This window comes from Drosophila obscura, unplaced genomic scaffold, assembly GCF_018151105.1.
Source record: "Drosophila obscura isolate BZ-5 IFL unplaced genomic scaffold, ASM1815110v1 contig_87, whole genome shotgun sequence".
NCBI lineage: Eukaryota > Metazoa > Arthropoda > Insecta > Diptera > Drosophilidae > Drosophila > Drosophila obscura.
Genome location: NW_024542880.1, coordinates 1,331,034 through 1,356,342, shown reverse-complemented (window position 1 = coordinate 1,356,342; position 25,309 = coordinate 1,331,034). Strand labels below are relative to the sequence as shown.

General features: G+C 39.6%; 1 protein-coding gene across 18 annotated transcripts in view; it reads right to left on the bottom strand.

Annotated features, from left to right (window-relative positions):
* Positions 1-25,309, bottom strand: part of LOC111075401 (disintegrin and metalloproteinase domain-containing protein 11) — a 264,670-nt gene that overhangs the window by 113,468 nt on the left and 125,893 nt on the right. For all 18 annotated transcript variants that reach the window (XM_022368691.2, XM_022368693.2, XM_022368692.2 and 15 more), the window contains exon 8: positions 6,687-6,833. In XM_022368691.2, coding sequence (XP_022224383.1) covers positions 6,687-6,833 — 147 coding nt within the window. The remainder of the gene's footprint in view (positions 1-6,686; positions 6,834-25,309) is intronic.

Here is a 25,309-nt window from a genome sequence, read left to right as displayed (position 1 = left end):
TTTTGAAAGACTACAACTCTGAGCGACAATTCTCATTGTTGCGTGTTAACTCCGAAACAAGTTTTCGAAAAATGAAATCACTAGATATCCTGTCGCACCTACGGTTTTTTCGGTTGATTTAACAAATCTCTCGAGTCAAAATCTCTAGAGATTTCTGTGGCACCCCTGATTAAGAATCAGATTGAAAATATAAAGCCAGGATTATTGGAATTCAACGATGGTCCAACTATTACTGTTGACTATGAATTTTCCCTTACTATGATCGATGGAAAAGTTCTTAACGAACTAACAAATACAAAATTGACCTTGAAATACGCTTTTTGCTAAAAAACACAAAAGGATTTTCAAAACTTGGATGATTCCTTAATTGAAGAGGAAAGTTTGGAATATGGCATTTGCACATTGCATGCAAGAATAAGATGTATGAAGTTTATTTTAAAACTTGCTTATACCATCCCGAGAACGGAGGAATCTTTTGACGATAGCATGCCAGCCAAAGAGAAACATAAACACAGGAATAAAATGATTCAAGACGAATTCTTTGCGAAACTTGGACTGAGGGTCGACTGCCCCAAATATGGATACAGCAAAAATAACTGGAGTTGATGACGGCATTATCCATAGATTGTCTGTAATTTTGAATATTTTAAGCTGCAAGGAGAAAATTAACACCCGCAAATTTGGTGAATATGCCTCAAAGACTGCAGAGTTGTTATTTGAAAAGAATCCTAACAAAAAGTAGCTTACTCCCACGTTTCATAAAATTTTGGCACACGGTCAAATTTTAATAGAACATCAGAGCCTACCCATTGGAGAGATGCCAGAGGAGGCCCAGGAAACGAGAAACAAGGATTACAAGAAATTTAGGTACATGAATACTTGTAAGATATCACGAACAAGGCAAAACCAGGATCTTTTCAACATGTTGGCAGCCTCTTCAGATCCATTTATTTAATCTATTAGATGTGTGAAATCCAAAAAAGAATTAGAAAGTATTAATTCTTCAGAAATGTTAAGATTATTAGATATTACTAACGATCCATCGAAAATAGAGGCATATTTTACAGTAAACCATAAATAAGAACAATTGAAACAAATTATTTTTTTCTTCTTTGTAAAATCCGTTTAAGTTAAAAATGAAATGCAAAATAACTTTTTATAGAACTTTTTATATTTTTATTTTATAACTTTTTATAGGCCATTCAAAATTTTTTATCGATCCAAAACACTTGAAATTTATCATTTTACATAGGAAAACATGCACTGTCAACAAAGTTCAACCTTGACTATTTATTGTAAAGCTTCTAGAAGTTATGAATTTAGCAACCTGAAATGGCCAAAGGCCCCACTGTGCGTCGTTTAAAGTATTGTTCATTAAAATCTATGGAGAAACGGCTGAGCTAAAATTAGTTGAGAAACCCTCCGAAAATAGCATTTTACCGCTTGAAACGATGGTGGCCCCAACGTTTTGGGACCTTTCATAATTTTTATCCAGAATCTGAAGCTCATCTATCAACAAAACATACAACGCAGGATACGATTTTCAGAGAACCCCAAAAAGTTTTACAGCTTCGTAAATAGTAAGCGTAGAACGTCCGCACATCCATCCTCGCTACCATTTCTCAATATGTCAGCAAACAATAATCAGACAATTTCCCATCTTTTTGCCAAATTTTTCCAGACAACCTATTCTCATGAAAGCTACTCTGGTCTGCCGTATCCATACAGTTTACCAAGGTCAAACGGCATTTTCAGCCCCTTGTTAAATGAAAGCTTACTGCTTCATGATCTTCGACTAGTTAAGCCGGTATTTTCACCAGGTCCTGACGGAGTTCCCGACGGTGTCCTCAGGTACTGTGCCGACGCTCTGTGTGGACCCCTGCTTAAACTATTCACCCTATCCAATAAGTCTTCATGCTTCCCTTTCACACTCTTTATTAATGAGGTCAAATTCTCGAGCACTCATGTATGAAGATGATGTTTAACTCTGTGTCCAGTATAAGAACATTTCATTTCACTCTCGCTTGTAACCCGATCTCAATAATTTTCAGTCATGGTGTTGTGCAAATATGTTACAACTAAATGTCTCGAAATTTAATGTAATGACATGTCATCGCTCCAGCCCCTTGTTGGCTTATTACACCTTCTGCGGTGGTTCTCTTGAGAGAATTACCTTGGTTGATGATCTTGGTGTTAAGTTGGGCCCCAAGTTAAAGTTTTCTGAACACATTTCTACCATGGTAAATAAGGCCATGGGCGTGCTTGGGTTTATAAAGAGGTGGTCAAAGGAATTTGACGTCCCCTATATAGCGAATACTCTCTATATCTCGCTTGTTCGTCCGATTTTAGAGCACGGCTCTTGTGTATGGTGCCCCCAGTACAAAGTACACCAGGACCGTATATAATCAGTCCAGAAAAACATTTAGCAGATTAAATATGGTTTATAGTTGTAAACAGTATATGAAGCGATACAGACTCGAAGGGATAGCGAAAGGTTCGAGTTAGGTTGTTGACGAGTCGGTTGGAAAGTTAGCTTGATTCGAGACGGGGTCAGATTGTAGACGCTGGGGTCGGTACAAGACGGTGTCGGATTGAATAGCTCGATTCCAAGACGATGTGCAGTGGTTGCTAGATCCGGACTGAATCAAAGGGCAGGCGGGCCGAATCGCCCGTGCCCTAATGTGAGCGAGAGAGCGACAGATCGAGAGAGTGATAGCGAAAGGCGATAGAAAGAAATATGAAGACGCGAGAGAACGGCTGCACAGGCATGCTGCCGTGCGGGAGCATAAATGCGTGCATAAGTTTGTAGTTAGATGTCAATTTAGTACAGTGGGCAGTGCAAACAACGAACAATAATAAGGATTTACTCTAATGCTGCACCACTGGCTATAATCTATGTGTTTGTCCACTATTTGGCTGCGTAACCAAACAATATATGTTTCCTGCATGCTCGCAATCGGTTTCGGTAGCACGCGTCGCGCGTCATGCGGCACCACCCCTCGATCGGTTGGGTGCGAGGAGCTGCTGCGTTTCTGCGTGGGTTCCGCGCGTAACAGACTTCGGCTTGGTGTCGCATGGGCCACTTGATGGTGGAGTCATTGCATATCAACGTCCAGACAAAAAAACGCTAACAAGAAAATTGCACCACCTTTTACAGGATTTTGTATTCGTGGTGATAGAATGGATATACCTGAAGATATAGCAAATCAAAGTTGAAGTTTTCTAACGTTTATACGGTTTGTGCAAAGACAATATAAGAATAAGATAGATAACGCCATACGAAATTTTTGCACACGAATTTTGCAAGCTGGCTTTAGAGATGGCTCCAGGCTCTCTTGAAATTTTGTAGAGAGAGAGAGCGGTCTAGAGCCAGCCGCTCTCTTGTATACAGCATACGAAGGCACACGAAGTTGGTTCTATGCCGCTGCAACGAGCCGAGTCGTCGCGACGACTGTATGTGTGCACATGCATACGTTTTTTTACAGCGCTGTCGAAATATACCCTTCACTTTATAAGTGTAAGTTAATTTTGCAAGACGCTTAACACCCAATATTAAAAAACTCTTATATTGCATATATCCCTCTAATGATAATTTCTTTTAAGATGGTATATTCGATAATATTGATCGGATATACATATGTAAAATAAAAAAATATATCACATATTTAATACATGACTTTACATTGGAATAATTGTCAGTAGGGTATTCAGCGTGCAATGTATTCAAAGACTTAAATTCGTTTCTCAACTCTTTAAAAGGTTTTCGTCTCGCTTCGCACAAGTACGCATTTGTTGGTTCTGTGTGTACTCACCCATGCAAGCGGATTCTATTTTTAGATTCGTACGCTCTCAACTTTTTGCGAGCGAGATGGCGCGAATTTCGTCGCTTGCCGAAAAATTGGCTTGCATATGGCAATTGAAATGTATGAGCGTTACGCATCTTATACTTATATTGTCTTTTAGGCAACTTTTTCATTTAAAAAAAAAATTTTCTTTTAGACATCAACTCTTTAGCGGCATCCATTCTTCACAAAACAAGCTATTGATAAATAAAAATGTTCAAAGTATGCCAATAGTACGATTTTTTTAGTAAATGTACCCTTGGTGTCCAGCAACGTTCCAAACGTTAAAATGTGATTTTCGGAGGGTTGGTCAACCCATTTTAGGTCAACCGTTCATCCATAGATTTTAATGAGCAATTCCTTACACGACGCCTAATGCACTAAAAAACATAGGGACATAATATATTTTCGAGTTTTCCTGAGTTTTTGAAGTCAAAATTAATAAAAACGAGAAGGAACGTGCGAGTCGTTTCTGGGGACGCGACTCTACTTATACCCGTTCTCCGTCAGTATATAGATATATTTCATTTTGATTTAATTTTTTCGAATTTTAGAATTTAAAAAAAGTTAAGATTTTACATTTTTTTGCTACATCTGATATCTACATCTACATATACAATGTCTATTCTACATCTAACATGTAGATTGTACATGTTCCATTCATATTCTACATCTCCTCCGCTAGGGGTTGCTCGCGCACTGAACGCGGAAGAGTGTGCGAGCGAGAAAGAGAATGAGTAGCTTGTTCGTTAGCAGGAGGGGGCGGGGGAAACAACTAAAAATCAATTTCTTTACTCTGGCTATAATTATGATCCGTTCAGATTCAGATACGGCAATCTGGTAGATATGGTCATTTTCTACGATATTGCGTTTTTAGTTTTATCGTATCTTTAATATTGTGGCTGCCACAGATTTTTGTCCTTTGTGGTGGCGGAAGGGGGCGGGGCGAAATTTCGAAATACACTTGTAGCAGTGTGATATATCATGAGTCTGGAAACAAAATTTGGTTCCTCTAGCTTTTATAGTCTCTGAGATCCAGGCGTCAAACAAGACGGACAGACGGACAGACAGACATGGCTCTATCGACTCGGCTACTGATGCTGATCAAGAATATATATACTTTATGGGGTCGGAAACGTTTCCTTCTCTGCGTTACACACATCCACTTTTACCCCAAATCTAATATACCCCTTAACTCTTTTTGAGTACGGGTATAAAAAATACCGCACAAATATTATTTTGCATTTGCAAGCTAAATATATTCAAGAAGGTAAGCCGAAATGTAAGATACTTAAGTTTTGTTAAAAAGCGCTTTCTCTGAAAATAAAAAAAGTTCAACCGTAGAAAAAAAAAACTAGTTGTAACATGTGTACTAAAGCTATGCTATTCCTGGAAAAAAACGTTTCGAGTTGTCTAAAAGTCTTTATAGGGATAACTATGTACTTATAGTATATGTTTTAATCATAATACGAAAACAATCGCTCCCATTTTTAATTCTTAAATCAATAATTACACTACCCGACACCATTACGCTGTTTCGAACCAAAACAACTTTTTTTATAGATTTGAGGCTTTAAATATGCTTAATAACACTAGTCAACACGATTTTTCCTCAAGGAACAAAACGAACTTTTTCTTAAAGATTTGGGGCTTAGAAATGGTTTGATGATATTTTTTTTTTTTTCTATGGCAGAACTTTTTTTTGAAGAATTTTAGAAAACTGGTATTTTTTTTTAAGCTTTTTTCAGAGGTAGCGCTTGTTTTTTTCACATAACTCTAGTATCTTACGTCTGGTTGTAAAGAACTTTGCTATTTTGAAAAGATAATTAAAACAGCTAGAAGTTGATGCCAAACACTTTGTGATTTCAGCTTACCGTCTGGGAAATATAAAGCATTGAAATGCAAAAATGATGATTTTTGTGGGGTATTTTTTACGAAATTTTGACTTTAAAAACTCAGGAAAAGTCGAAAAAAAATTATATCTTGTGTCCTCTATTTTTTTGTGTATAGGTGCGTTAATTTGGCGTCGTTTAAGGTATCGCTCATTAAAAGCTATGGAGAGACTTTGGGCCCAATTGGCAGTTGGGCCCGCCGCATTCAAAAAGGTATTTTTTGTTCACATTTTCCATATTTTAGGTTTGGTTAACGAATTTTAGCTCCAAAGTCTCTCCATAGATTTTAATGAGCGATACCTTAAACGACGCCAAATTAACGCACCTATACACAAAAAAATAGAGGACACAAGATATAATTTTTTTTCGACTTTTCCTGAGTTTTTAAAGTCAAAATTTCGTAAAAAATACCCCACAAAAATCATCATTTTTGCATTTCAATGCTTTATATTTCCCAGACGGTAAGCTGAAATCACAAAGTGTTTGGCATCAACTTCTAGCTGTTTTAATTATCTTTTCAAAATAGCAAAGTTCTTTACAACCAGACGTAAGATACTAGAGTTATGTGAAAAAACAAGCGTTACCTCTGAAAAAAGCTTAAAAAAAAATACCAGACTTCAAAAATTCTTCAAAAAAAAGTTCTGCCATAGAAAAAAAACCATAATTCTTTAAAAAATTTTAAAGCCCCATATCTATCAGAAAAAGTCGGTTTGGATCCTTGAGGAAAAAAAAAGTTCGATTTTGTCGAGTAGTGTAATAAGCATAATAATAAAACTTAAAAAAAATCCAAAATTCTCCAAAAAAAAGTTCTGTCTAACAAAAAAAAAACACATTTCTTTAAAAAAAAGTTAAAGCTCCTAAATCTATCAAAAAAAGTCGGTTTGGTTCGAAGCGGAAAAAAAATTTCAGTTTTGTCGAGTAGTGTTATCGGAGAGTTACGTTCCGTACTTACAGATAGATCGCCACCATAAAATGGATGAATGACGAATGTCTCGTTTCCAATGTGTATGACGCCGCTTACTCCGTTGCAAGTATGAAAGGCAGCACTAGCGCCTGGATAGTCCTTCACTGTCCCATGGTAATAACAGTGTTCGATATCCTAAAAAAGAAGAAATGTCCATTTTCCTTAATATGAAATCTAGTAGCAAAGATATTTTTCTTAAGTGCGTTTACTGAAAGTCCGTTTATTTCACATTCAAAACCAGAAAAAAAGGGAAGGGGATTATATATTTTGCAGATTGATTGTTTAAAGTTAAGCCACACAATATAGCGATCTGATTTGGATAATTTTAACATATATTCAAGTATTTACGAGTATGGGTGTCACATGGTATGTGATGTCAATGAAACGTTTTCCATATTGCTAAGCCCATCGTTGTCTGGAGACCTCAGAGTCTCTCCCATTAGTGATTTTATCAACAATCAGGCTGGGAGGTGCTGCTAAGCTAGTAAGTCACCTCAATGTCTTGGCGAGGCGAGAACCAGTTACCGTCGCAGGCTGACCAGACGACACCCAGTGGATCTGCCTAAGAGGAGGATCTAGGAAGACCTGAACCCGACGTAAAATATAGCCGCGCTAAAAACCCACATGTCACTGACCCACTGCCACTAATGATTTAGATAGAAACTATAGCGACTAGAATTTGTGCCAACCTCTTATAAAAGAAGCTACAACGAGAAGGAACGTGTGAGTCGTTTCTGGGGACACGACTCTACTTATACCCGTACTCAGTCAGTATATACATTTTTGAGCTTATGATTTTTTAGAAATAAAAAAAAAAAAAAATAAATTTTACATATTACATTTTTTTGCTACATCTGATATCTACATCTACATATACAATGTCTATTCTACATCTAACATGTAGATTGTACATGTTCCATTCATATTCTACATCTCCTCCGCTAGGGGTTGCTCGCGCACTGAACGCGGAAGAGTGTGCGAGCGAGAAAGAGAATGAGTAGCTTGTTCGTTAGCAGGAGGGGGCGGGGGAAACAACTAAAAATCAATTTCTTTACTCTGGCTATAATTATGATCCGTTCAGATTCAGATTCGGCAATCTGGTAGATATGGTAATTTTCTACGATATTGCGTTTTTAGTTTTATAGTATCTTTAAAAATGTGCCTGCCACAGATTTTCGTCCTTTGTGTGGGCGGAAGGGGGCGGGGCGAAATTTTGAAATACACTGTAGCAGTGTGATATCACATGAGTCTGGAAACCAAATTTGGTTGCCCTAGCTCTTATAGTCTTTGAGATCCAGGCGTCAAACAAGACGGACAGACGGACAGACAGACATGGCTCTATCGACTCGGCTATTGATGCTGATCAAGAATATATATACTTTATGGGGTCGGAAACGTTTCCTTCTCTGTGTTACACACATCCACTTTTACCACAAATCTAATATACCCCTTAACTCTTTTTTGAGTACGGGTATAAAAATTTACAGAATATAATATTCAGGGGTACCACAAAAATCACTTCTGCTGGAAAATCACGTCAATTCCATTCCGCGGTGACGCACACTGATTTTTCAGCGGAATCAAAATCACTCACAATTTATCCAGCGATTTGATTAAATACACCCATAAAACACATCTAAAACGATTCTAATCTTACTTTCCCATAAAGGTTGTTCAATTGGTGATTAACCCTCATCCAAATAATTTAACATTATACATGTTAAGTTAATAAAATAAGCATTTTATTAAATCACTATTCAATCCGCTGACTGAATTTTCACTTAACGATTCCGCTCTCAATCCGCTGCAGACCGAGGTAGCCACCTAGGGCGGTTCGGACTTTCGAAGTGAATACAGTAATGCCACCTTTTTTAAGTCGAATTCGGAGCAATATATTTAATATTAATTATATTGAAAGCATTCTGTTTTTCTTTAATTAAGCATTACAAAAAATAGCTCATTGTAGTAAAACTTCCTTTACGTCAAACGTGTGCATACTTTTTGTGCAAATTGTGAAAACATTTGTAGTCATTTGTAGTTCTTCCAGGTGGCATCGCTTCAAAATGCCAAAACAGAACTAAGAAACCATTTCTACACATTATTGCCATTGCATTTATGTCAAAAACCCCTGTTCGGCTAAGCGCAGACCCATGGCAGCACAAATAGAAGCATAGCGATCATTATACCAAAAACTGGTAATTGTAATGAACTAAATATGCAGTAGTTTGAGAAGACAATCACAAAAACCACATACGTATCGTCTGATCGCGAAAACGAGTCCGATGCGCATCTGAGAAGCCTGAGCTGCAAGGTTTGTAATCTAATATGTTGCCCCCGTAGTTCGTCGATGGCCAACAGTCTCAGTAAAAGCATTTTAATTAAGTTTGCCGTAAAATTTAGATGTCAGTTTTTTTTAACAGCTGATTGCTGCCATGCTCGGATAGTTGCCATACAACTGCTAGAGTTGCCGAGTACATTGTTTTGTTTGACGCGAACGATATGGAATGTTTTTTTGCTTTAAAATTATAAAAGTTCAGCTTTGAAAAATCAATTATTTTATATGATATAAGAAAAAAATAAAAACCAATTGTTTTGATATGACAAAATCAATAAAACTGCAAATTGAACCCTATTCGAATTGAAGTTTGAAAGGTGTCAACCTTAGCCTTAGTTCGAATTTGGTTTGTGACAATGCTAAGAAAAACGAAATCGCTCGGAATTCTGTGGCATGACGGAAATTTTTAAGCGGAAATCCTCTGCGCGCTTTCCCATTTCACTAGTGATTTCTGTGGCACCCCTGATTATCGTAGATTGTTATTTGTGTTATTTGTTGTATCAATAAACAAATTATATAAAAAATAAAAAAAACAACGGAGAATCGTTATTCGTAAATGTGGAGTCAGAGTTGCCGATAAAGTGGCAGCTTCCAACAGAAGGTGAAGAGGCAATAGCAGATGAGACGTTAAGGGCTTTAGAAATTCATGAAATACAGGGGTGCCACAGAAATCACTAGTGAAATTGAGAACTGCGCAGAGGATTTCCGCTTAAAAATTTCCGTCATGCCACAGAATTCCGAGCGATTTCATTTTTTTAGCATTGTCACAAACCAAATTCGAACTAAGGCTAGGGTTGACACCTTTCAAGATTCATTCGAATAGGGTTCATTTTTCAGTTTTATTGATTTTATCATATCAAAACAATTGGTTCTTATTTTTTTCTTTTATGACATAAAATAATTGATTTTTCAAAGCTTTTATAATTACAAAGCAAATAAACATTTCTTGCGCGCCAAACAAAATGAATTACTTGACAACTCTAGCAGTTGTCTGGCCATTCTCCGTGCATGGCAGATATCAGCTGTTAAAAAAAAAACAAACATCTGAATTGATTTTAGTTGAAGTTAAGAAAATGCCTATAGCGAGAATTCTGGCCATCGAAGAGGTACGTAGGCAGCAGATTAGAAAAGAAACCCTCCGGTGAAGGCTTCTCAGATGCGCATCGGACCCGTTTTCACAATCAGACGATACGTATATAGTTTTGTGATTTTCTGCTCAAACTACTGCTAATTTGTTTTATTAAAATTAACAGCTTTCGGTACAATTATCGTGTTGAAAAGACAACCTTCGAAAGGATCCTTAATATAATCAAAGAGGATATCCCATCTTCCTCGATTCCGCCCATTCTGCACTTGGCGACTGCCCTGCGGGTTTAAGGAGTTGGGTCTATACATTTTTATTAACTTTTAAATATTGCTTCCTATAGATATGTGATTACGACCTTAAAGTCATTTATGTGGATGCTTCGAAGCCTGGAGCAACTCATGACTCTTGCGCTTGGGGTCAGAGCGAGGCCAGGGCATTTTTGCAGGAAGAGTATGATAGTGGTTCCCGTGGTAATTGGCTTCTTGAAAATTCAGGTTACCCCTTAGAACCCTTTTTGCTTACGCTTTACAGAAATCCAACGGCAGGGTCAAACCAACATAGTTTTAATCTTCGTCATGCTTCTGCAAGAAATGTGATTAAGAGGACTTTTGGAGTTATTAAAAGCTGATTCAGACTACTCCAAGAGATCCTTTTGTATAATCCCCTAAAGGTCACATGCATAATAAACGTGTGCTGCGGTCTTCATAATTTATGCCGCGAGCAAAATGATCAGGAGTTTCGTGTTGTCGAAGCTAATGAAAGACGTGAAGAAGTTGCCGCTTTACCAAATTTTGATCAGCCTGAACAAACTTCACGAATTCGGGATAGCATAGCAGCTTCTTTAAGATGCCTTTAATGATTTTTTATGTAGATGTTTTTTTTAATAAATAAATGTATTTAGTTTTATCAAGTATGTATTTTTATTATGTATGTATTTTATTATTTAATTACTTAAATTTCGTCTCTATGGCTAAAACTAATTTATCTAATATTAAGTTTGTCCTTTTGCGCTTCTGCAACATCTCCTGCGCGTTTTTCTTGAGCTCAACCAGCTCCTCCTTTATCTCTTTTAAGACCAGAGTTCCATCTGCCACCATTGCAGCCAGCCTGTGGTCAGTTGTCGCTTTTTCTTTGCTGCAGCTTGCACCATCCATCCGTGGTCTTTTTGGGGACGGTTCTTCTTCGTTCTCCTTCTCTTCAGCGCACTGCAGGATGCCATATGTTCTGGCACCAGCCACGCCATCCACCGCTTGGAACATATTGCAGAGAAGGGCTATCTCCTGCTCAGTGGGAGTGAATGCCACCTGCTTAAAAGGACCACCTCCTGTGGCTCTGGTCTCCCGCCTGTTATGAGCAATTTTTCTTTTGATGGCCAGCCTCCAGTGTTTCCATACCTGTAAAAGGCAATGGTCAATAAAATGTCCTATTTCCTTTTTTAAATCTACTTACAATTCCTCTGAAGTTTTAATTGGAGGGCCCAAAGCATTCAGCTGAAGCGCCAAGTCCTCCCAAGCTGTGCTCACAACCACCTTGTCCCCTTTGGTGAAATTGCGGGCAATGTCCGGACGCTCCTTCATAAATTTAAAAAAAAACTGCGTCCTGACGTGGCGTGCGATGCTTTCCCCTTAAAAAAATTCATAATGTATAACAATTAAACAAAAACCAAACAAAATTTACTTACATTTTGAGCGCACACTCTTCTTCTTTGTTGGCTTGTATTATTATTTTTCTCTAGTCAGCTGATGACACTTTAAAGCGATGCCAAGAGGTAGAACTACAAATGACTACAAATGTTTTCAAAATTTGCACAAAAAGTATGCACGCGTTTGACGTAAAGGAAGTTTTACTACAATGATCTTTTTTTTGTAATGCTTAATTAAAGAAAAACAGAATGCTTTCAATATAATTAATATTAAATATATTGCTCCGAATTCGACTTAAAAAAGGTGGCATTACTGTCTTGACTTCGAAAGTCCGAATCGCTCTAGGTGGCCACTTCAGTCTGCAGCGGATTGAGAGCGGAATCGTTAAGTGAAAATTCAGTCAGCGGATTGAATAGTGATTTACTAAAATGCTTATTTTATTAACTTAACATGTATAATGTTAAATTATTTTGATAAGGGTTAATCACCAATTGAACAACCTTTATGGGAAAGTAAGATTCGAATCGTTTTAAGTGTGTTTTATGGGTGTATATAATCAAATCGGTGTGTGGCACGGCGGAATGGAATTGAGGTGATTTTCCAGCAGAAGTGATTTCTGTGGCACCCCTAATAAGCTCAAAAAATAATCTTGGAACTTGAATGAGCAGTATTCTTATAGGGATATTATAATAATAAAGTTTCCTCTGATTCCTCCGATATTCAAACAGTATTGGCTAAAAAGTCAAATTTATTAGATCGCTTAATTTTAATCGAAACATCAATATAACTCACCAATGATTTGCATAATTTTTCTGACACGAACTTGGTCCTACACGGCTATAAATTTGCTCCCTTCCCCCTTTTAACACGCACCAAGCCTCGTTCTTATACGATTGCAAAATATCGAAATTTTTATTTGTCAATTATGCGTGAGTGTGTTTTTGTATACATCACTACGCATGGGGTGCGCGTAGAAAAAGGGAAATATCAAATCAGAGCTGTCATAGCTCTAGTGACACTAGGCAACAAAATTTAATTTTTTTCCGCTGTGAGCCAAAAACAATTTTTGTAATAGATTTGGGGTCTTAAAAATTGTTCAGCAGTTACGGTTTTTTTGTATACCCGTACTCAAGAAAGAGTTAAGGGGTATATTACATTTGCGGGAAAACTGGATGTATGAAACGCATAGAAGGAAACGCATAGAAGAAAACCCCATAAAGTGTGTATATTCTTGATCAGCATCAATAGCCGAGTCTCAGTCTGTCTGTCCGTCTTGTTTGTCGCTTAGACCTCACAGACTACTGTATATGAGCTAGAGCAACCAAATTTGGTTTCCAGACTCATGTGATATTACACTGCTACAAGTGTATTTCAAAATTTCGCCCTGCCCCTTCCGCCACCACAAAGGACTCTGTGGCAGGCAAAATTTCAAAGATACGATAAAACTAAAAACGCAATATCGTAGAGAATCTACGATAGAATCTACCGAGTCTGAATCAGATCGGATCATAATTATAGCCAGAATGAAGAAATTTAATTTTAGTTGCTTCCCACACCTCCTCCAGCGCTGGTGACACTACTCATTCTCTTTCTCACTCGCACACTCTGCCTCGTTATATACGCGAGCGCCCGCTGTCGGAAAAGATGTAGAATCTAAATCGTACATGTATAATCTACATGTTAGGTGTTGAATATATATTGTAGATGTAGATAACAAATGTAGCCAAAAAATGGAAAATGTAAAATTTTATATAATTCTACATAAACCATAAGATTAAAAATTTATATACTGACTGAGTACGGGTATAAAAGAAGAGTCCCGTCCCCAGAAGCGACTACCACGTTCCTTCTGGTTTTTTAGATAGGATAGATACTTGGAGATCCAGGGAGTTTTGAAGGATACATATAAGGGGACTTTTTGAACATAGGTATTAATGGCTGAGTTTAAAGTGTCGTAAAAATAGTTGACTGTTGCGTCGATTGAAGAAAGGACCAATCAACTTGCGAGAGATGTAGGGTTAGATCGGTGAATTTCGTTTTGCGAAAATACTTTATTCGACTTGTTGATGGTGAAACGGTAGTAGTACTCGAAAACTCGACAACTATAGATAACGTTGGATGATACGGATCTTCAGGAAAAGATATCGAACTACCTCTAACAACAGTTGCTCGAAAAGCATTACTGACAAAAGTGAGATCTGACTCTATCGTTTTTGACGGAACATGTTTGATTCATCCTGCTGCCAAGAAAGATTTGGCATGTTTAAATAATCAATTACTATGATCTGATCAACAAAACCTAAAGCAGAAACCACAGCATGTATGGTAGACAGGTGGTTTAAATAAACAACGGTATCAGATCAAGGAGGATTATATAATTAAGTCAAATAGAAAAATGCCGCTCCAACACGGATTTTGACTGCAATAAATTCAAGACCATGGATTCCATGATCGGAGACGAAAGAGTTAAGCCAGGTTTCAGTTATAGCGATAACGTCAAAATCTAAAAAAAGAGGCACTATCCGTACGCATTTTAGTAAATTTACCTAGAAGACTGCGAACGTTCTGATATTGGATGGAGAAATGGCTCCTTAATTTTTGAGGATCTAGGAGCAGTGACTCTAGGACTCTTGGAAGAAATTCATGCATAATAGTATGCACTGGCCATGGAGACGGTTCAAGGACTTTGGAAAGAAGTGAATCGGGGAGAAAAATATTAGACGAAGAAATACTACGCTTATGAGTAAAATTAAATTTAGTTTTAATGAAGTCCTCAGGAGGTGCTTTGAGATATGAACAAAGATGAAGTTTGACATCTTCCGTTGTGGCTTCTTGCATGAGACCTGAGACAAAGATTGCTTTGCGGGAAACCGCTGAGTGGTAACCTAGAAAAGCGAGCTGGTGGAGCTACTCCTTAAAGGGTCGGTGCGAGAGTTGAAGAACTAGAAGAGGCGGTAGATCCATCTGCAACCGATACCACAGAAAGCGGGGGACCATCATAAGACGGTGGATGCTTGATTCTACTGTGGAAGGTAACTGAATCCGAAGTTACGTTGTCGGAGGCATGGATGTTGGAGAGAGAGAGAAGTGGATGCCGCGTGGTGGCGTACGCTGATGATGTTGTCATAGCTTTCTCTGGAAAATTTCTACAGACGCTAAGCGAGTGCATGACAAGCACTCTCATAAAACTGTGCCAGTGGGCAGACAAATGCGACTAGGTGTTAACCCGGCTAAAACGGAACTAGTACTCTTCACCAGAAAGTACAGGATTCCGACACTGACTCACCCAAAACTCTGCGGGGAAGCGCTTGTTTTTAGCAATAATGCTAAGTATCTTGGCCTGATCCTCGATAGGAAGCTCGATTGGAAACTGAGCATAGAGGATAGGGTAAAGAAGGCCACTGTCGCCCTCTATACCTGCAGATTTAAATGGGGAATGACCCCGTACATAGTCAGGTGGCTATATATCGCCATCATACGACCAATCCTGATGTACGGAGTGGTGATATGGTAGCCAGCACAGGACAAGAAAACTTGTCTTGGCCAACTCAGCCGTGTCCAACGCATGGCAGAGCTATGCATAATGGGTGGACTATGCACAACCCCAGGCGAAGCCTTCGATACCTTGTACCTTCTCCCTGTAGAACTCATGTGGGAAAAAGGTGGCAACTCTTTCCGCTTCCAGAATGTGAGAATCTAAACTCTGGAAAGCATCCATGTTTGGACACTCGGGAATCTTGACGAGACTCCCGCAGCTATCGGAGGGGACAGATTACTGTATACCGAGTGATCACCTCTCGACGCCCTTCCAGGCATCAATCCCACTCAGGGAGGACTGGGAGAGGGGTGAACCTGGACCCGCAAATGCGATCCACCTATACACTGATGTGTGGGTGGAGGCGTCTACTGTAACGAGCTCAACGTTAGTCATTGTTTCCCGGACCACTGTAGTGTGTTCCAAGCGGAGGTCGAAGCAATAAACGAGGCTATCTCCATCGTCTCCAAACTCCAAACTAGCCTACAACTAGCCCACGAAGCTTTCGAGCTAATTGCCGACAGGCGATGGCACCTAAGTAACACCTGTAAAACAACCAAATCGATCTGGCCAAGTCGACCGAAGAATCACTCCGAAGAGCTCTACCGACTCAGCAGAGAACAGTGCTCTGCCGTCATCCGAGCCATCACAAGACACTTGCAGATTGGCACGAATGCTGACAGACTGTCAATCCTTCACAACGGGACACTTGCAGATTGGCACGAATGCTGCCAGACTTTCAATCCCTCACAACGACTTCTGTAGAAGCTGTAAGGACGAAGAAAAGGAGGAGTCCCCCACTTCTTCTGCCACTGTCCGGCCCAGGGATCTTGTCCAAATACAACCAAGCCACCGGATGGGACTGCCATTAATTCTGCAATAAGATTGCTCACCCTGGTTTAGGGGATAAAGGGTACACGCCCATGCAGCATCAGAACGGTCCTGTAACAAGACCAAGTGAGTTGGAGGGGGAGGGTTTTCCCTCTCGCCAACTAGCATTAATTATTCCAGACCTAATGTATGGTATAGAAATTTGTTGTAAGTGTGACGCCGTCAGGTAGCAAAAGATGCAAGTAGCCTTTAACAGAATAGCTACATTCATGTTTTCACTAGGTCGTACAAATCACGTTAGTTTTGCTGATAAAATATTTTACTTGAACATAAATAACTGGACCAATTACAATTTTTATACAGCTTCACAAAATTATATTCACTAACACTCCCGATTACCTGTTTGAGAAGTTGCGTTTCAATCTGTCGCAGATGACCAATAATATTGCTTGCTTTAGAACCAAACTTTCTTGTTCGAATAGACACTTAGTTTTCTGGGCTGTCCGACTTTGGAATCAGTTACCATCCTATTTGAAAACAATTAGTAGCGAACCACTGTTAAACAATAAATTAAAAAGTTACTTCAAAAATCTAAATATATCTATCTGAACTTCAATAGGCATATATTACTAAATTTTTAATTTATTTATAAGAATAATGTTTTAAATGTTTTAAATTATTTGCTTTATAATGTGACTTGTTTAGTAATTTAAATTATAATTTTATAGTTTATTAAAGTTAAGTTTAACTGTTTATCATGTAAAACCCGATTGTGACTAGTGTACTAATTTAAAAGTGTATAACTTGTAGCACTAGGAATATTAAAATAAAAATCACTAAGTTACTACCGCCTTAACCTAACCTAATAACCTTATAAAGTCAGCAAAAACAAGTTATTGTAGTTTGCATTTTAAACTAGCAATGAACTCTGCACTTATTGAAACCTAATACGGATGCTATAGACGTAACAAAAAGTCTATATTTAATGTTCTTTTTTTAATCTCTTCCGGTTTGGCTGTAGGAGGTGGGCCATTTTAACCACTGGTCATTAACGATATAAAAATTTGCAAAAATAACTAATTTTTTATTTTCAAAACTTGCTAGTTTTTTATGTGCAATTATTGTGTTTATTATGGAATATATTAAAACATTATGTGTGAACAGCAACAACGAATTTTTAGTATTTAAATGAAGCATACCTTTGAAAAACACGACATCGACACGGTTTTTCATCTTTTACGATGCCATGATATCTGTTCTTATAGCTTACAGTGCTGTTTATGAATTTAAATTTGGTGCATGTGAGATCATCGGTAACTCCGGACTTGCATGCCACAATTTCTTGTGTGGACGTTGATATGCAATGACTGCACCATCAAGTGGCCCATGCCACTCCAAGCCGAAGCCAGTTACGCGCGGAACCCAGGCACCAACCGACCGAGGGGCGCAGCCGCATGACGCGCGACGCGTGCTACCGAAACCGATTGCGAGCATGCAGGAAAGATATATTGTTTGGTAACGCAGCCAAATAGTGCACAAATACATAGATTATAGCCAGTGGTGAAGCAGTAGAGTATTCATTGTTCGTTGTTTGCACTACCCACTGTACTAAATTTTCATCTACCTACACACTTACGCACGCATTCATGCTCCCGCACGGTAGCATGCCTATGCAGCCGTTCTCTCGCGTCTTCATATTTCCTTCTATCGCCTTTTGCTATCACTCTCTCGATTTGTCGCTCTCTCGCTCGCACTAGGGCACGGGCGATTCGGCCCGCCTGCCCTTTGATACAGTCCGGATCTAGCAACCACTGCACATCGTCTTGAAATCGAGCTATTCAATCCGACACCGTCTTGTACCGACCCCAGCGTCTACAATCTGACCCCGTCAGCTGAATCCAGCTAACTCTTCAACCGACTCGTCATCAACCTAACTCGAACCTTTCGCTATCCCTTCGACTCTGTATTGCCACATATACTGTTTAAAACAATAAACCATATTGAATCTGAATAGGAATCGTAAAGCTTATGCGGCTCAACAAGCTAGGGCTATCTACGTCACCCTTGATCAGGTTGTGCATGAAAATCACCCCAAGCATTTTTCTACGACTAACTAAGGTTGGAAGGTTTATTAAAATCACTTTACGAGGGTAAGATGGCACACAAATGCATCCCAGTTAAGGCCACGCAGAGCAAAAAGTAAACAGTTTTTCTGGACTGATGCTATACGGTCCTTGTGTACTTTATACTGGGGGCACCATACACAAGAGCCATACTGTAAAATCTGAAGAACAAGCGAGATATAAAGAGTCTTCTTCCTTTGAACACCTCTTTATAAACTCAAGCACGCCCATGGCCTTATTTACCATGGTAGAAATTTTTTCAGAAAACTTTAACTTTGGGTCTAGTTCAACACCAAGATTATCAAAAAAAGTGATTCTCTCAAGAGAACCACCGCAGAGGAGCCAAAAAGGGTCTGGAGCGATGAAATGTCATTACTTTGCATTTCGAAGCATTTAGGTGTAACATATTCGCACAACAGTGTCGTTCGTTCTCTTTTGTAGTGACCAGATGTGTTTTTGTTTTGCGCTCCGCATTTTCCTTTTATTTTGCTTAAACAGCCGGTGTTTCTATCTTTTTTTATCTTTAAATTAACTCTCCTACTAACTAAAATTAAAATCAATCTTTACCGCGGGTGCATGCTTAAAAATTGTGTAGAAACACAACTTATTTGATTAATTTTGTGCGTCGGTTAGTTGTGTGTTTGTGTTGTTGCTTTTCGTAAGTACGTCCTCTCATTAGATTAAGCCGGTCTCTGTCGTAGTTATTGCCGTCTATCACTCCCTCTGTCGTAGTTATTGCCGTCTATCACTCCCTCTCTTTCACCTAACTCTAAATAACTGTTCTTTCTCTCTCGCTCATGTAACATTCTGTGCAGTAACGCTCTCACTTATAAGCTGTTGATGCAACCACTCTCCTCTCTCATCTTGTTTCTACCGATTTCGCTTTAAGCATTGCTCAAAGCATCTGCTCTGCACATTAGTCTGACTGCTATTTGTTTTGAACTTTTTTTTTCCTCGAGTTAAAAAAATAAAAGACATTATGGAATTTGCTGTCGTCTGCGCCAAAAAAACCTGCAAAAAGCAGATCACCCATGACCAGCCCAATATCCCTTGCTGTCTTTGAAAGCGTAGTGCACTCAAAATGTGTAGGGATCTCGGGTTGTGTAGGAGATGCCATTTCCCAAAATAACGGCCTGCATTATAGTTGTGAGGAATGCCGTGCTGTGGAAAACGAAATGCGTTTGTTCGTGAGGCAGACGCGGAAAGGCTTCAAAGAACTGATTGTAGGCTTTAAACAGCAATATTATCGGCTTTTGGCCATAGACACTCAGTTCAGCAGCTTACAGCTGCTGGCTGAGTCTCCGAGGCGCAAGAGGTCTACTCCGCGGGACTTGCAAGTGCCGACTGCCTCATGTCCGCCGGCATCCGAAAAACTTACTCCGACCACTCCTTCAGTGCAGCAGTTGATTACGTTTGCTACTCCAAGGGCAACGATCGCTGCTGGTGATGCAGATTCGGGAGCCAAATGCGTCACTTCGGAGAGTATGCAGCTATAAATGTCTGTAGCGTCCGTATCCGTCGAGTCCGCACCCAACTCCTTAACTATCTCATCAGTTTCGTTCCCACCAGCTAATAGATGTCCAGGACCACCGGATACTGCCATCACAGGTCCTGGGCCTGTGGTGCCAAAACCACTGGTGGGAGTCCCACCAAAGCGACAAGTTTATGTCTCGCGGCTAGCCCTTGACCACACACCTAATAATGTAACCACTTTTATACAAAGCAAAATTAAAGCCGTTGGCTTAAAGGTGGAAAAATTTAACTTTTCTTACGCCAGGGAGATATCTTCCTTTAAGATAAGCGTCTCCCCGACTCAATTTGACACCATTTGTTTCGCCAAGTTTTGGCCAGAGTATTTGGTCGTCAAAGAGTTTAAGGCTAAGAAAAAGAATAGGACCCCCATAACTCTTCCTAGTAGTCAGATTATTGCTCCATCTTTACCCTCATCTTCCACCTCAACTTCTACCTATCCAAAAAACTAACTTCCTCTTTTTTAGTTACCTACCAGAATGCTAGAGGCTTGCGTAGTAAGCTCAGCACTCTTTTTCTTGAGAGTCTCGCATTCTCGTCCCATATTATTGTGTTTAACGAGACCTGGTTAAAGCCGGACATCCATACTTCCGAAGTTTTGGCAGGTCGGTACACAATTTTTAGAAATGACCGTTCGTCTCGACGTGGAGGTGGGGTCCTCATTGAAGTGGACTCAAACTTCACGTCGGAACATTTTATGGTCCAGGTTCAATAAGACCTGGAATTCCTGTGCGTAAAACTGATTCTCCCAGGCTTTTCCAATTTTCATTACTTGTTCGTATATTCCACCTTCCTCGGATATCTTAATATACGAGCATCACCTGTCCGCTTTAAAAACTGTTTCTTCCTCGCTATCAGATAAAGACCATATGATAGTTCTTGGTGATTTCAATTTTCCAGGTACTGTTTGGTCTTCGGTAAATGAGTCTGCACATGTCACGCCATGATTTTATCGACGGCTTGCTAGACCTATCCCTGTCTCAAGTCAACCATGTGAAAAATTCCTTGGGTCGATTGCTTGATCTGTGCTTTGTCACGGATCCGACCATAGCGTTGCTAACCCGAGCCCTTCCGCTCACTATACCTGAAGACTCCTACCATCTTACATTTGAAGTGTTGGTCGATATTGGGACTACTGTGTTGGATCGAACGGATAGGCTATCTGAACGTGTTCGCTGCTTTCGTCAAGCCAAGTTTACGAAGCTTAATAACCTCATTAGTAATTTTGATTGGTTCGCTCTGTACTTGTGCACTGACGTTATGAAAGGCACTAACAATTTTATACCCGTACTCAAAAAAGAGTTAAGGGGTATATTAGATTTGTGGTAAAAGTGGATGTGTGTAACGCAGAGAAGGAAAATTTTCCGACCCCATAAAGTATATATATTCTTGATCAGCATCAATAGCCGAGTCGATATAGCCATGTCTGTCTGTCCGTCTGTCTGTCTTGTTGAGCGCCTAGATCTCAGAGACTATAAGAGCTAGGGCAACCAAATTTGGTTTCCAGACTTATGTGATATCCCACTGCTACAAGTGTATTTCAAAATTTCGCCCCGCCCCCTTCCGCCCCCACAAAAGACGAAAATCTGTAGCAGGCACATTTTTAAAGATACGATAAAACTAAAACTAAAACGCAGTATCGTAGAGAATGACCATATCTACCAGACTGCCGAATCTGAATCAGATCGGATCATAATTATAGCCAGAATGAAGAAATAAATTTTCAGTTGCTTCCCCTCCCCCTCCCGAGCACGACAACGCAACTCATTTTCCTTCTCGCTCGCACACTCTGCCCCGTTCAGTGCGCGAGCAACCCCTAGCGGAGGAGATGTAGAATATGAATGGAACATGTACAATCTACATGTTAGATGTAGAATAGACATTGTTTATGTAGATGTAGATAGCAGATGTAGCAAAAAAATGTAAAATGTAAATTTTTTTTTTTTCTTAAAATTCTAAAAAATCATAAGCTCAATAATGTATATACTGACTGAGTACGGGTATAAGTAGAGTCGTGTCCCCAGAAACGACTCACACGTTCCTTCTCGTTTACAATGTAATTGACACATTTTTTGATTCTTGTGTCCCACTTTCTTGTCCGGTTAGATCTGGATAGCCTCCTTGGTTTACCAAACAGTTATCCAGTCTAAAAAGTTAAAATCAATACTTTATACAAAATTTCGAGAATTTGGCTCTCCCTCTTCTCTCTCTCGCTATATAATAGCTCGGTCAAATTTCTCCGTTCTTAACGCTCAATGTTATAAAAATTAACTATCTCGATGCAGGATACGATTTTCACAGGACACTAAACAGTTTTACAGCTTCGTAAATAGTAAGCGTAGAACGTCCGCAAATCCATCCTCGCTATCATTTCTCACTATGTCACTAAAGAATGATCAGGCAATTGCCGATCTTTTTGCCAAATTTTTCCAAACAACCTATTCCCCTGAAAACTACTATGGTCAGCCGTATCCATACAGTTTACCAAGGTCGAACGGCATTTTAAACCCCTTGACTAGTTAAGCCGGTGTTTTCAACAGGTCGTGACGGAGTTCCCGGCTGTGTATTCAGGTACTATGCCGAAGCTCTGTGTGGACCCCTGCTTAAACTATTCACCCTATCCATTAATTCTTCACGCTTCCCTCCGATATGGAAGGAATCTTTTATTATTCCGCTCCATAAGAAAAGGAAGCAAGTCTGATGCAAACAAATTTAGAGGTATATCTAAGTTATCCGCTATTCCGAAAATGTTTGAAAAAATTTTAATATTTTTAACGATGCAACATCTCTGCAAATCACTTATATCTTCGTCTCAGCACGGATTTATAAGGCGACGATCAACAACCACAAATTTATTAGAGGTTAAAGGCGTTCAAGGTAACTTGCAGACGGATGTCATTTATACTGATTTCAGCAAAGCATTAGATTCTGAAAACCATTCCCTCCAAGCACAAAAACTTGACCTTTTAGGGTTTCCGCCTAATCTTTTAAGATGGATTTCTAGCTATCTTCGTTCTAGGTCTCAAAGAGTCCTCTTCAAAAACTCCTCTCCACCAGTTAAGGTTACTTCTAGAGTACCACAGGGCAGCCATCTAGGCCCCCTACTATTCACACTCTTTATTAATGATCTGCCTTCAGTATTAACAAACTCTCGAGTACTCATGTATGCGGATGATGTTAAACTCTGTTTCCAGTATAAGGTTATTTCATATCACTCTCGCTTGCAATCCAATCTCAATAGCTTTTAGTTATGGTATTATGCTAATATGTTACACCTAAATGCCTCGAAATGCAACGTTATGATATTTCATCGCTCCAGCCCCTTTTTGGCTCCTTATAGCCTCTGCGGTGGTTCTCTTGAGAGAATTACCATGGTTGATGATCTTGGTGTTAAGGTGGGCCCCAAGTTAAAGTTTTCTGAACACATTTCTACCATGATGCATTTTATGCACAACTTGATCAAAGGTGACGTAGATAGTCTTGACATGTTGAGCCGCATAAACTTTACGATTCCTGTTAGATCTACTAGAAACTTTATTCCTTTGTTCCTTCCACTTTGTAGGTCAAATTATTCCTTACACGAACCATTTAGGGTCCTATGTGCGGTCTTCAATTCCCTTTACCATATAATATCCACCACTAATTTCCTTCCTCTTCTTAAATCACTAATACTAACATACCTTTCCCCTAATTAGTTCTATTTCTTAGCTTCTTTGCATGTTTAGCTCTTTGAGTTGTGTTTAGCTCTATTTTTCCTCGAATTTTAGTCTAACACCTGTCTTTCCTGCATGCTCGTGATCGGTTCAGTAACACGTGTCGCGCGTCATGCGGCAGCGCCATTCGGTCGGTTGGTCGGGAGGAGGGGCTGCGTCTCTGCCTGGGTTCCGTAACAGGCTTCGGCTTGGTGTCGCATGGGCCACTTGATGGTGCAGTAATTGCATATCAACGTCCAGAAAAAACACCATAACTGAAAGTTATTGAGATCGGATTTCAAGCGAGAGTGAAATGAAATGTCTTTATACTTGACACAGAGTTAAACATCATCCGCATACATGAGTGCTCGAGAGTTTGACCTCATTAATAAAGACTGTGAAAGGTAAGCATGAAGACTTAATGGATAGGGTGAATAGTTTAAGCAGGGGTCCACACAGAGCATCGGCACAGTACCTGAGTACACAGCCGGGAACTCCGTCAGGACCTGGTGAAAATACCGGCTTAACTAGTCGAAGATCATGAAGCAGTGTGTTTTCACTTAACACACCTGGAAAAAAAGTACCTGGAAAATTGAAATCACCAAGAACTATCATATGGTCTTTATCTGATAGCGAAGAAGAAACAGTTTTTAAAGCGGACAGGTGATGCTCGTATATTAAGATATCCGAGGAAGGTGGAATATACGAACAAGTAATGAAAATTGGAAAAGCCTGGGAGAATCAGTTTTACGCACAGGAATTCCAGGTCTTATTGAACCTGGACCATAAAATGTTCCGACGTGAAGTTTGAGTCCACTTCAATGAGGACCCCACCTCCACGTCGAGACGAACGGTCATTTCTAAAAATTGTGTACCGACCTGCCAAAACTTCGGAAGTATGGATGTCCGGCTTTAACCAGGTCTCGTTAAACACAATAATATGGGACGAGAATGCGAGACTCTCAAGAAAAAGAGTGCTGAGCTTACTACGCAAGCCTCTAGCATTCTGGTAGGTAACTAAAAAAGAGGAAGTTAGTTTTTTGGATAGGTAGAAGTTGAGGTGGAAGATGAGGGTAAAGATGGAGCAATAATCTGACTACTAGGAAGAGTTATGGGGGTCCTATTCTTTTTCTTAGCCTTAAACTCTTTGACGACCAAATACTCTGGCCAAAACTTGGCGGAACAAATGGTGTCAAATTGAGTCGGGGAGACGCTTATCTTAAAGGAAGATATCTCTCTGGCGTAAGAAAAGTTAAATTTTTCCACCTTTAAGCCAACGGCTTTTAATTTGCTTTGTATAAAAGTGGTTACATTATTAGGTGTGTGGTCAGGGGCTAGCCGCGAGACAAAAACTTGTCGCTTTGGTGGGACTCCCACCAGTGGTTTTGGCACCACAGGCCTAGTACCTGTGATGCCAGTATCCGGTGGTCCTCGACATCTATTAGCTGGTGGGAACGAAACTGATGGGATAGTTAAAGAGTTGGGTGCGGACTCGACGGATACGGACGCTACAGACAACGCATGTCGTTTTCCACAGCACAGCATTCCTCACAACTATAATGCAGGCCGTTTTTTTGGGAAATGGCATCTCCTACACGGCCCGAGATCCCTACACATTTTAGGTGCACTACGCTTTCGCAAAGCCAGCAAGGGATATTGGGCTGGTCATGGGTGATCTGCTTCTTGCAGGATTTTTTGGCGAAGACGACAGCAAATTCCATAATGTCTTTTATTTTTTTAACTCGAGAAAAAAAAAAGTTCAAAACAAATAGCAGTCAGACTAATGTGCAGAGCAGATGCTTTGAGCATTGCTTAAAGCGAAATCCGTAGAAATA